General features: G+C 41.5%; 1 protein-coding gene across 2 annotated transcripts in view; it reads right to left on the bottom strand.

Moving 5' to 3' along the window:
* Window positions 1–1,944: 1,944 nt before the first annotated feature.
* The window catches only part of LOC124291159 (sodium-dependent proline transporter-like), a 42,192-nt gene continuing 31,211 nt past the window's right edge, over window positions 1,945–12,925 (bottom strand). For both annotated transcript variants that reach the window (XM_046728093.1, XM_046728092.1), the window contains exons 5-14: window positions 11,668–11,800; window positions 9,225–9,359; window positions 8,467–8,570; window positions 7,927–8,051; window positions 7,248–7,360; window positions 6,563–6,694; window positions 5,820–5,919; window positions 4,171–4,271; window positions 3,845–4,015; window positions 1,945–2,861 (exon numbers count right to left, since the gene is read on the bottom strand). In XM_046728093.1, the coding sequence (XP_046584049.1) occupies window positions 2,736–2,861; window positions 3,845–4,015; window positions 4,171–4,271; window positions 5,820–5,919; window positions 6,563–6,694; window positions 7,248–7,360; window positions 7,927–8,051; window positions 8,467–8,570; window positions 9,225–9,359; window positions 11,668–11,800 (1,240 nt within the window). In that variant the 3' untranslated portion in view covers window positions 1,945–2,735. The remainder of the gene's footprint in view (window positions 2,862–3,844; window positions 4,016–4,170; window positions 4,272–5,819; window positions 5,920–6,562; window positions 6,695–7,247; window positions 7,361–7,926; window positions 8,052–8,466; window positions 8,571–9,224; window positions 9,360–11,667; window positions 11,801–12,925) is intronic.

Raw genomic sequence — 12,925 nt, 5'->3', positions numbered from 1 at the left:
CGGTACATGATACAGTGATATTACCAAATTCAATGGCGGTACATGATACAGTGATATTACCAAATTCAATGGCAGTACATGATACTGTGATATTACCAAATTCAATGGCGGTACATGATACAGTGATATTACCAAATTCAATGGCGGTACATGATACTGTGATATTACCAAATTCAATGGCAGTATATGATTCTGTGATATTACCAAAGTCAGTGGCGGTACATGATACTGTGATATTACCAAATTCAATGGCAGTACATGATACTATTACCTGACGTCCTTAACATGTTTAAACTGGCTTTCCGAGACATTACATGTTTTGATATGGATGTCTAACGCGACCACTACCTGACTGATCCTTTCCACCAACGTACGCCTCCATTGTCTACCACTGACATCTGCACGTGAGTGAGTGTTTTTACGCTGCTTTTTAATATTCCAGCAATATCGCGACGGGAACACCAGAAATGGGCTTCACACATTGTATTCATGTGGGGAATCGAATTCGGATGATTTAACCGGTTGACTGCCCCACCGCCTTGTGGTGCCCAAAGAAATATGTATTGAGGGAGTTCTAGTGTCTGTTGTCCAGAAAGACACCCTTTTATGCAAATGGTGTGGGTGCTAATGATAATTGGGCAATAATAATATATAGTGCGGTACTCCACAGGGCAGGGCCATGTTCTAAGCTCACACAACATGATAGATATTCTTACCCCAGATAACCCAAGCTGCCTGTGAGATGCTAGAAGGTTAATTGTCATGACTTATACCACCGGGTACCCATTTTGTGCTGGGTGAACAGAGGCAATTTTGAACAAACTCACTTGCCTAGGGTGTGGCCGCATAGCTGTTTCGTTGTGGGGCAGGACAGAAGTCCTAGAAATTCTCAGGAGTCAAGCTGGTCACCCATCCAAGGACCCTCCATACCCAACACTGCTTAACTTCCCCTGATTTGTGACCTGCCCTCTATGTACACGACCGCACACCACCATATGCTAGTCTTCTAGTGAACACCTGGTGTCATCACATCACATTCAGTTGTCTATTATAAACCTTTCACCGTTATTTTGCGCCAAATGAACATAATTCGGCTCATTTGTCACTGATGTTCAACATTTCGATGATATAATGCAGGCGAGCATCAGTGCCCCGGGCACTATTAGTGTGCCACAACGTGCCTCTACATTCACACTTTGATATAAGCTATAATCAGCATTCTGTGGCGATTATATTGTGGCCTTTGTGTGTAGATTGTATATAGACTCATCAGCCGTGAAAAGACATAGTTAGTAGACAATACGAATTAGAAGTCTCAAACATTGTTTATTAAAACTTCAATCTTTGATTGTGAATGTATTTCTGTAATGTATAGGATCACGAACAAATTACTGCAAAATAATAACGAACTTTGTCATTACATGACAGAACATGATACTGTGATATTACCAAATTCATTGACAGTACACGATACTGTGAGATATTACCAAATTCAATGACAGTACATGATTCTGTGATATTACCAAATTCAATGGCAGTACGCGATACTATGAGATATTACCAAATTCAATGGCAGAACATGATACTGTGATATTACCAAATTCAATGGCAGTACATGATTCTGTGATATTACCAAATTCAATGGCAGTACACGATACTGTGAGATATTACCAAATTCAATGGCAGAACATGATACTGTGATATTACCAAATTCAATGGCAGAACATGATACTGTGATATTACCAAATTCAATGGCAGTACATGATACTGTGATATTACCAAATTCAATGGCAGTACATGATACTGTAGAGATATTACAATTATAAATGATACTGTGATATTAATGCAGTACAATAAAGTCAGAGATAAAAGTTAGCAGACCCGTGAAGATATTGGTTAGGACTGATCTTCAGCAGCCATGCTTGTCATGAGATAGGATGATCAGGCTCGCTGACCCGGTAGACAGATGTCATGGTACCTCAACAGAGTAGAAGGATGTCCATGATGCTAATCACTGGATTGTCTGGTCCAGACTTGATTAGTTACAGACAGCTGTCATACTGTTAAAAATTGCTTAGTGCGGGGTCAAACAAACAAACAAACAAATGTGGTCGCTATTGTACAATCGACTCTCATTTACAACGCGATTTCTACTGGATCCGGAAACGGTTTTGTCGTAACTATCTATAATACACTGTCATGTAACACTTAGGAATTTAGATCCTGAACATTAATCTTAACGTGTTTAGAGGCATAAACATTTACAGAACCTGTAGAAATGTTTAGATTGGAATCACAATTTACGATGCTAACATGTATAAGCCTGTAAAGGAGTGATGCACGTACGTGACACGGAATGTGCTTGGGTTCGTGGTCGGGTTCTAAAATCATTTTTGTACAGTGCATCACTCACCAAGTTCTACTAGCCATATCTACCATCCGCCATAGCCTATTATCCAGTGATATCTGCCACATACCGAAGACTACCTACCAGTGTCTACAAGCACTGCTATTGCCTACTATAATACCTGGACAATTTTGGCTGGGACAGGTTGGGGGACAAGGACACCGATGTCAACGCAAACGGGAACTGAGCAAAAAACAATATTCCATTTAGGGGATACGAGGTAGAGGGTATTCATAGTTCGGGCGATCTAACCAATCAACAAGAGGAAAGTCCATCTGATAGTTCCACTGTTATCTAAAATCTAGCATGAACAATTCGCCTTTTTTCATTAACTAAGGGCGTCACTGAGCAGCATATCTTTAGTCTTCAGGTCCATCTCGTCCTTCCCTTCTTCAGTCTTACCACCGAGTGCTGGCCCCCATTCCTTCCTGGGCTTGGTTGCTTGGATCAGCCTCTGTAAACACACTCAGTTATGATATTCCTATTATGCACAATCGATAAAAACATAACAAAGACACAGAACTCTTTCAATAAATTTAAAAAGACCTACTATTTAAGACTGACTGACTGACTGAGTTTGGTTTTACGCCGCTTTTAGCAATATTCCAGCAACATCACGGCGGGGGACACCAGAAATGGGCTTCACACATTGTACCCATGTGGGGATTCGAACCCGGGTCTTCGGCGTGACGAGCCAACGCCTTAACCATTAGGCTACCCCCACCGCCCCCACTATTTAAGAGACAGGGGTTAGTGGTTACATGAGACAAGGTATATTTTCTGTCAAGCATTTTCTCTCGTAGAAGGAGAGTGAGTGAGTGAGTATGGTTTTACGCCGCTTTCAGCAATATCACGACGGGGACATCAGAATTGGGCTTCACACTTTGTACCCATGTGGGGAATCGAACTTGGGTCTTCAGCGTGGCGAGTGGACACTTTAACCATTAGGCCACCGCTGCGAGTCTGGAGTTAAGCGGGAAGGGGATGTCATATTTAAGGTTTAATTCACAACATATATTTCATGACAGCGAGCGAACAAATGTAACATTGATTTTTTAAAGAATACCTTTAAACAGGTGGTGTCGATGTATATAAACAATGCTTCATGTGTATGAGCCTTGCGGTTCAAGCGTTCGCTAGCCCCTGTGTTCTATTCCCCATATGGTTACAATGTGTGAAGCCCACTTGTGGCATCCCCATCGCGATTATGCTGGAATGTTACAAAATGAGTTGTAATACAATCTATTCAAAGGTGAACGTGTTGTGATAACGTCTTACTAGGATTAATCTTCTCCGAAGGTGGCAAAGGTCACGAATATGGAGGTGTTAGTGTTTGTATTCACAATGTCTGAATGTCACGAACGTTTGCCTGCATGTCAGTGAAACGTTTTTCTTTCTTTTTTGTTGGCTTTGCAAGAATTCTCCTCATTTACTAACCTCTTTCAAAGACCCATCCTTTTCCCTCCAAATGGCCAGCACCATGCCCACAGGTATTGGAAGTAAAGGGCAAACTGCTATCAGCCAACCAACTGCTTGTGCCCAATAAGGAAATTCCCTCCCACCAAGAGCTACTGGAGACATGCTGGTAAGTCCAGCAATGAACAAAACCTGTACAAGAAACAACGACACATTATTTCCTTCCGTGCGTCAGAGCGAACAGCTTAGTGATAAGTACGATATATACAATGCGGTATTATTTGCAGAGATTTGAATTTACACAACATTAAGGAACCCAACAGCTGTCTGACTCCTTGAGTACTCACAAAGACAAACAGAGGTGTGGCGACAAGCCACATGGCCTTCCAGACAGGAGACACTCGGTAGCCAATCATCATCTCCAGATCATCGTACAGACGGTTTACACCTGTATATAACAGGACAGTTTAGGTTTTATCACTGACTCATGACAACAATTCAGTTTAAGGAATATGGACAAAGATACAATTTACAGGCGCCGTCATATAACTTAAATATTGCTGTGTGAGCCATTATACACGAAGCAAATTTCATCATTACCAAATTGTTCGAGACGTGTAAACAGCCCAGAGAACGCTTTCAGGTTAATGTTCGCATAGACATGGGGGAAGTGTGCGCTTGCATATGCTAGGGCCGTTTGTGCTGCAGGCTTTGAATAAACACACGTCACACATCTTCAACAAATGCCATATTTTAGCAACATCTAAAACAACGTATTTCTAGGGCACCAGTCACCATATTGATGTGTGAACTAGCATACATAATCCACTGTTTTGACCCAAAATATTTACAATCTCAGAATGGACAGACTTCTGTCCAAACATTTCATTTTTCAGCCGTGTATGCCACAATCACACGTGACAAATTTAAGGAATAACTTCATTTTTTTACCCATGTGGTATTTGCTAATAAACGTTGTGAACAAAGATATACCTATATATATATATATACATATATACATATATCTTCAGAGGTTCAGGACAATATGTCACAAATGAAAACAAATGTCAATTGAAGTTTACTGAGAAAACTATATCTGAAATGCTCGACTTCCTCACTGAAACCATCCGTGTAACATTGGAGGTAAAACATTTAGACACGAAGTAGGCATTCCCATGGGCACCACGTTTTCTCTCCTTCTTGCGGGTGTGTTTTTATGCAGATTATTCAAAATTGGACTGTCAAAATCAAAACAATGTAAATTTTTTCAAAGAAGTTCAACTTTCGGGTATATCGATGATCTAATATCGTACATAAATATATATATGCATCTATTTAGAGCTATGCATAGGCTGACAACAAACTCTCCACAGTGAGTGAGTTATTATTTAACGTCACATCGGCAATATTTCAGCCATATCGTGACACAAACTCTCCACAGACCCAGGGAACCAAGCCGGCTGGTCACCGGAAATCTGGTACTGGAAGTAAGCTGGGCCCCGTCTCGCATATCACAAGTTTGCGCGCGCATAGGGATCCAGGAACCAGCTTAGTACCGGAAGTGGCGCCTCGCGAGGTTTAAAGATCCTATTCCAACAGCTCCATCCCTTGGTGTTTACAGTTCTCAACCTTTGAGGTACAATTGGGTAAACAGCATCATACGACTCTTACTCAAGGTTACAACATTCAAGGGTTCACTGAAGTTTTTGGTGGACATGGTGCTGTATAATGTATTGTTATGACTAGTCATATGTTAAGGTTAATACTAGTTTTAGATATATATCAGTGATATTGTAGTTATTTCCCTGTCCTATGACGACGTGTCTTTCAGTCCTTTCTGTGTAGGACTAATGTATGAAATGTCACAGTCACTATATGGCTGAAATATTGCAGAGGTGACTGAACTCATTCACTCAGTGGGGGGTAAGCCCCATGTGACCTCTGAAACGTTACCACTGGTGACTCTGACAAATGTAATCCCCACAGGTAGGCTCACCATATACCCAGGCAAGGACCAACATCTCCGACATCGCCAGCACCATGACTGATATACTCCCGACGTACCAGTCCATCAGCGTCAGCACGTAGATACCGCCCTGTACGAACAACACAGCAATGGAGTGAGTTAGTTAGTTCAGTTTACGCCACTTTTAGCGATATTCCAGCAATATCACGGCGGGTGACACCAGAAATTGGTTTCACACATTGTACCCATCTGTGGAATCGAACCCGGATCTTCGGCATGACGAGGGAACGCTTCAACCACTAGGCTAGCCACCGCCCCAGCAATCGAGTTAAGAGAGTATAAAACGTCGATACATGCAAGGTATAAACAAGTCTTTATTGTCCGCCTACTCATATTACATATGTCGTTAAGGGCAAAACACCTGTGAAAGTTGCATGAAAGGATAACTGTTAATCGTTGATGACCAGATGTCCGCGAAGACCCCATATCAGTGTTGTGTGTTTATTGCTTCACTATGTTGTGTAATACTTCCCTTTGAATTATATTACACTGGTGTGGTCGGTACCCGCGATGGCTATGCTGCTGACAAATGGAGAATCACTTTCAGGGACAATCATGTATAAGGCACTTGTACAATTGGGCAACTGCATCTTCTTAACAGATTGAACCATAAGCATCGTTTGCAAATTGTAAGGTCCTGGGATTGGTGCCGCATGAACATGATGACGCACTGTGAGATGTGAGACAAAACAGTGATATATGTCTGTACTTACTTGAGTAACGCACGTCAGGCCTAAAATAAACCCAGTCAAACAGACGCAAGCTGTAACCAGGAGCTTCCGGTGTCCGAGGAATGCTGGGAAGGCGTCGGTGAGGGCCGTGACAATGGTCTGGACGTGGACGAACTGATACGGATGTTTTCATTAATTGGAGCATTGCATTTTAATATACTGTGTTAATTCCTTCTTTATTTTGAAACATTTTAAAACTGTATTGTGAGAGTGACGAAACAATGATTTTATAGATGCGCCGAGTGCACATTTATTCAGAAACGATTCACATATATAATATTTAAAAAACATTTGTTCAGAAATATTATATTTAGCATTTGAATGATGTAAAACGAATGATGCCGAACGGTATCTCTAATGAACTATCTATTTAATAATTAAGATACAATTAACATGGTAAAAACAGTGATTTGATGACATGGTAAAGAATTCTCGTTTTCTGTTTCACAAATTAATTTGGCATTTTTTAATGTGACTGCGGACAATTTGAACTTCAATGGTCCAGTGGTTGCTGAGTTTGAGGGATACGGGACGACTGACGAACAGACCCCGACATCAGCTCACAGTTTCAGGTGAACAGTAAATAAGATGAAATGTTATATATAATCGATGCACTAATGTCGTCTTTGTCCGACGTCGTCAAAGACAATAAAAGGACAATATTTACCTGACTATCAAGTCCCACAGTAAACAGCATCAGGAAGAACAGACATGCCCACAACTGCGGCAACGGCATAGTCGACACCGCATCAGGATACGCCATGAACGCCAGACCAGGTCCTGGAAAATACGACACGTATGAACAAGGATCGAAGTGAAACCCGGGTCTTTTTCATAAATTTCCATGTTTGCCATAATAAAGTCCTGTCAAGACTCCTTGATCTTTAGCAAGAACTCAAGTTCCACGAACAGACTACACATGTCGGCTGTGAATTGGTCGCGACAACGGATCAGTCAAGGCATCTGTATGGTATTGTTTACGAAACAAGTATGTGGGTGAGTACAGTTGTGTCTTATGATTGTATCAAACGTGACAAAAACGACAAACTCCCTCTGAATCACAGTTGTACGTAAACCAAAGGGCATGAATGTCAGTCTACAAAAGTCACACTTCTTTGAGTGGCCGTTGGAAGTTGTTGTGAACAAGGGGGACTTTTCTATGGATATAACACTTCTTTATTGAAATATATGCGATGTTTCTGTGTAGATGTTCTGAAGCCATAGTAAACCTCGTCGTTCAGGATGATTCGTGTACACTATTTGTACAGCGATATCTGTTTGGAATATATGTAATGAATGAGGTATGGAGATTGCCCTGTGAATATTCAGGATAATATCACACCCACCTTCTTTGACTACCTCCGAGATAGGCAGGTTGGACTGGTTGGCCATGTAACCCAGGAACACGAAGATGATGAATCCTGCAAACCAGCTGGTCAGACAGTCCAACAGAGGGAGCACCATAGCATCCCTGAGACAGAAACAGGTCCATGAGGTCAGTTCAGCTGCCAGTTCTATAATGTGAATCTACAACTACCGCCATTTTGTATATAAGAAACGGGATCGCGAGAGAACGCCAGAGGATAACCAGTCTTCATTATGCCTCATAAATCAAGGAAAATGTTGTCGTGTGGTATAGTACGAAGTTGACCAATCAAATTTTGAAACACCATTGAACTTTGCCCTTTCCTTGATTCATTTTTTTTGCAAAAATGCACGTGAATCCTAGAGGTGTTTGAGAAAGCATGTGGCATTGATTCCAGTGGTCTCAAATAATATCTGTGAAGGAGTTTGGTTAATCTTTGAAACAGGGATTCTGTGGTACTTTTGGTGGACCAGCAATATATCAAGAGACAATAATCAATAATACTATACCCAGTTCATACCTGTAACAATTATTGTGAAACTTGTTGTAGCTGGACAGGGTAGCTATCCCTCCCCAGCCAATACCAGCAGAGAAGAACACCTGGGAGGCACCATTACGCCAAACCTGGACGAACAGTTCATTTATTGATCATCTAATTTAAAACCCGTGAAGATCCGAGTTGGAACTGGGCTTCATCAATCCATGCTTGTCGTAAGAGGCGACTATCGGGATCGGGTGGTCTGACTTGGTTGACACATGTTATCGTATCCCCATTCCGTAGATCGATGCTCATGCTGTTGATCACTGAATTGTCTAGACTCGATTATCTACAGACCGCCGCCATATATTCGTGATATTTGCTAAGTGCAGCGTTAAAGAAAGAAACATAAAATTATCGAATTTAAAACTTATTCTGGTTATGCTTCACTGTTAGATTTGGAAAAGACATTGTTCAAGGCTTCGGTTCAGTTAAGGAAAGATATATGTTTGTTGTTTAAAGCCGCAGTCAGCAGTTTAAAGCCGCAACATTCCAGCTAAATGACAGCGGTCTGAACCAGACAATCCAGTGATTGAAGTCTTAGGCATCGATCTACGCATCATGACCATCATATATTGAGTCTGACCACCGTAAAAAGCATTGACTGATGAAAACCAATTATATCCGGATCCTCACGGGTCAGACTGACAGGATAATCATACTAAATACACATTTACATTAAAATAACAAAACTTAACCTTTATGAGTTGTAATGAAATTAATTCATTCTACAAACAAACCTTAGCATCCAGTAATTTCGACCACTGTGGTATAGCATAGTATCTTATTCCTTCTACAGCACCCGGAAGCAGCAATCCACGAACAAGCAGAGCTATCAGAATCAGATACGGAACGGTGGCTGCAACGTACACAACCTGAAAAGTAATATCAGTTATAAATAACATTCAAATATGAGACTGACTGAGTTTCCTTAAAAATTGGCGCTGCTGTGAACATTATTCACTTAAATCAAGGTGTGTCAGCATAGATGCTTGATGGGCATTTAGAAGTTGGGAGGTGGTGGTGGTGAAATTGGGTTTTACGTCGTGCTTGAGAATATTTCGCTCATATGACGACGTGCATGCGTGTGTATGTGTATGTGTTGCTGCTTGTACTAGCCCAGACTGAAGCTGGTTTTATAGTGCTAGCCCACTGAGATACCATGCCGCAGTGAAGCATGAATACCCCACTCAGACACATTATACTGACTCCGAGCCGACCAGTCCTTGTTGTACCCATTAATGCCGAGCGCCAGACAGGGACCAACAAGTACCACATTTTAACGTCTTTTGGTATGACGCGGTCGGGGAGAAGTTGGGAGGTAGCACAATAACGTATGGTATGGATTTACAACACGACGTTTCTGGCCTACTTCTTGTCCCTTCATCAGGTCAATGACAGAATATGATACAAGCAATATATATAGAATGTACAGGAAGCCAGTGAGATAGTATTACAGATTGAGATGTACAGAGATTAGGTGATGTGTTTAGATGAAATGTACAGAGTTCAAAGAGATTAAGTGGTATGTTTATACAAAGGACGTACAGAATGTTTATACAGTGTAAAGGATTGGACATACATGATAGGATTGATTGGGAGCCACTTATGAAATCAATGAAGGATGATGGAAGCCACTTATGAAAACAACAATAGGAAAACACTTATATGAAAACACAAATAAGCATGTACAGTGATTGAGGGGAACAAGGGAAAACATGTACATTGAAAGCATTATTCTATGCACCATGCATTCGGTAGAAAAACACCCTGACCAATTGATTTTAAGGTTTGGTGCGGTGGATCCAGATGACCTCCATCAATATCCTTTTCCGCCAATCGCTGATGTTGACGGCCAAAATGTCAGTGTCATCCCAATGGATGGTATGGCTGGGATTTCTGATCACATGTTCTGATAACGCTGATTTCATGTCCGAGTTTTTCACCGATGCTTTGTGCTCTTTACGAGTACATACAGGCCTGCCTGTTTCACCTATGTAGGTGCTGCTACATGTACATTTCAATTTGTACACACATTCTCATGGGTTAGGGATAGTTTCACGGCTTCCATTACCACTGGCTTTTAATAAAGTTTTCAGGGTTTTGCCAGATGAGAAGGTAGTGTCAATGATGGCAGTTTTCTTTAGAAGTCTGCTGGTGTGATAACTGATGGATCAAACATAGGGAATATTTATGCAAATAGGGGATGGTTCAGGCTTAGTAGGAGGTTGATCTTGATATTCTAATGTCTTCTTGATGGTGGTTTCTACTAGGTGTCTCGGGTAGCCACTGAGGGTGATGAAGGTAGATTTGAGGTGGGCTAATTCTTGTTGTAGATTGGAGGGACTGCAGATGTTCTTAGCACGTCTTGCAAGCATTGAAACGATGGCTCTCTTGATCTGGGGATGGTGGTTGGAGTGATGGTGGATGTATTGGTCAGTATGGGCTGGCTTACGGTAGACAGAAGTGATGAGCTGGTTGTTGGAGTTCTGAATGGTGATGTCTAGGAAAGGGAGTTGATGTAGTTTCTCAGTCTCCATGGTGAACTGGATACGCTGGTGTTGTTTGTTGAGATGGTCGAGCAGGATGGAGGAGACTCTTTTCCAGGATAGTGAATGTGTCATCCACCTTCCGGTACCAGCATAAGGGTTTGATGGGGGAGGTGGACAGAGCAGCTTCTTCAAAGTTAGTCATGTAGATCTCTGTTATGAGAGGTGACAGATGAGAGCCCACGGGTAAGTCATGTATTTGCTGGTATATTTGGTACTGCCAACTGAAATAAGAAGTCTCAAAACAACTATGTACAAGATTGATGATGCTGTCAACGGATAATTAAGTATCTGTGTCATTGATGCAGATTTCTAAGTTGGTGCGCAGAATGTCCAGGGCTTCGTCAAGTGGAATCTTTGTAAAAAGATCTACCACATCATAACTGACCATGGTGCCATCTGTGTCAATTACCCATATCAGTTTTCGATCTAAAAATGCTAAATGAACAGCATTCTCCATATGGAAACCCTCGATGTGGGGAATCCCCATATCCCCACGCGTTAATTGGCTGTTTATTTTTTTAAACAGCCAATCAACGTTCACCAAAAGGTGTAACCGCCTTAAGGACTTACAGGAAAATACTACCCTGTGTCCTCCTTCCCATATAAGTAATAAATATTGTAATGACCCTACCTTGCCCGATGACTTGATGCCCTTTATAAGACTGAGGAAGACCACCAGCCAGGCTACCAGGAGACACACAAGCAGCTGCCACCGGACACTTCCCACATCTTCGATGCCCGAGGACATCTGAAGCACGTGGTGTCTGAAGTACATTGATTAAACATCGTTTCTGGGATTTGATCACATAAAGCTTTAGGATGCATAATAAAAAATCTCTTGACTTAAAAAAATGCATGTATGTAGTTTTGGTGTCTCTCTCATATGCCCTGAAATTCAGTTTTGAATTTAATAGATAAATAGACCTTGACTGTATCTTGTCCGTATATTTTAAGTACCTCATTGTTTTGGTGTTTGGGTACCTTAGAGGGTGTACAGCAAAATGAAGAAATTTAGCAGACATCGCATAGGAAATGGAGTGTTGTCCCCAGCTTCGTAATAACAGCAGGTGGATGCGCTCGAGTGTATTGGGAACAGTTAGATATGCATGAAAATATATATGGATGTTGGTAAGAGTTGGCACAGCTCTAGTCACTTGGTTTAAATGTGCAATTGTCTTATGTTTGATGCTATGCTAGAGTGTTTTCGAGTTAAAGGTGCAGGTAGAAGTATACCATGAATACACGATGCCATTTAGAAAGTGGTCAAATGTGAAATGTGTTTTATTTAGGATTACACTTTCTCAATAAAGTACAGATTCTAGTACTTTTGTTAGGTTGAGTCCATTCCGGAATTCGAATCCACACACCCAGAATCAGACACATAATAGCCAGCACACAAGGTCAGTCATCTAACTCACTCAGCCAGCGAGGCTTCGACAAAAATTAGAAGTCTGATAGTGTAAATCACGTACTTTGTGTACCCCTCTGACAGGTGTAAATTGGAGCAGCTCCAACGGCCGAAAGCTATAGATACACGATGCCTTTTAGATAGTGGTCAAATGTAACATATGTAATATTTGGGATCACGATCAAGATGTTTCTCCTAAATAGACTGACTGACTGAGTTTGGTTTTACGCTGCTTTTAGCAATATTCCAGCAACATCACGGTGGGGGACACCAGAAATGGGCTTCACAAATTGTGCCCATGTGGGGATTCGAACCCGGATCTTCAGCGTGACGAGCCAACACTTTAACCATTAGGCTACCCCACCGCCCCTCTCCTAAATAGAACTCGGGAATATGAAGTTTACTAAGAATTCATGTGCATCTTAATGTCTTTGAAGCAAGTTTGGCGTGTTGGCGTACAGCAAGGAATCCCATACACGTG

Source organism: Haliotis rubra, unplaced genomic scaffold (assembly GCF_003918875.1).
Source record: "Haliotis rubra isolate DU_JTF1 unplaced genomic scaffold, ASM391887v1 Scf484, whole genome shotgun sequence".
Lineage (NCBI taxonomy): Eukaryota > Metazoa > Mollusca > Gastropoda > Lepetellida > Haliotidae > Haliotis > Haliotis rubra.
The sequence above is the reverse complement of the archived record's forward strand: the minus strand, read 5'-3'. Positions and strand labels throughout refer to the sequence as shown.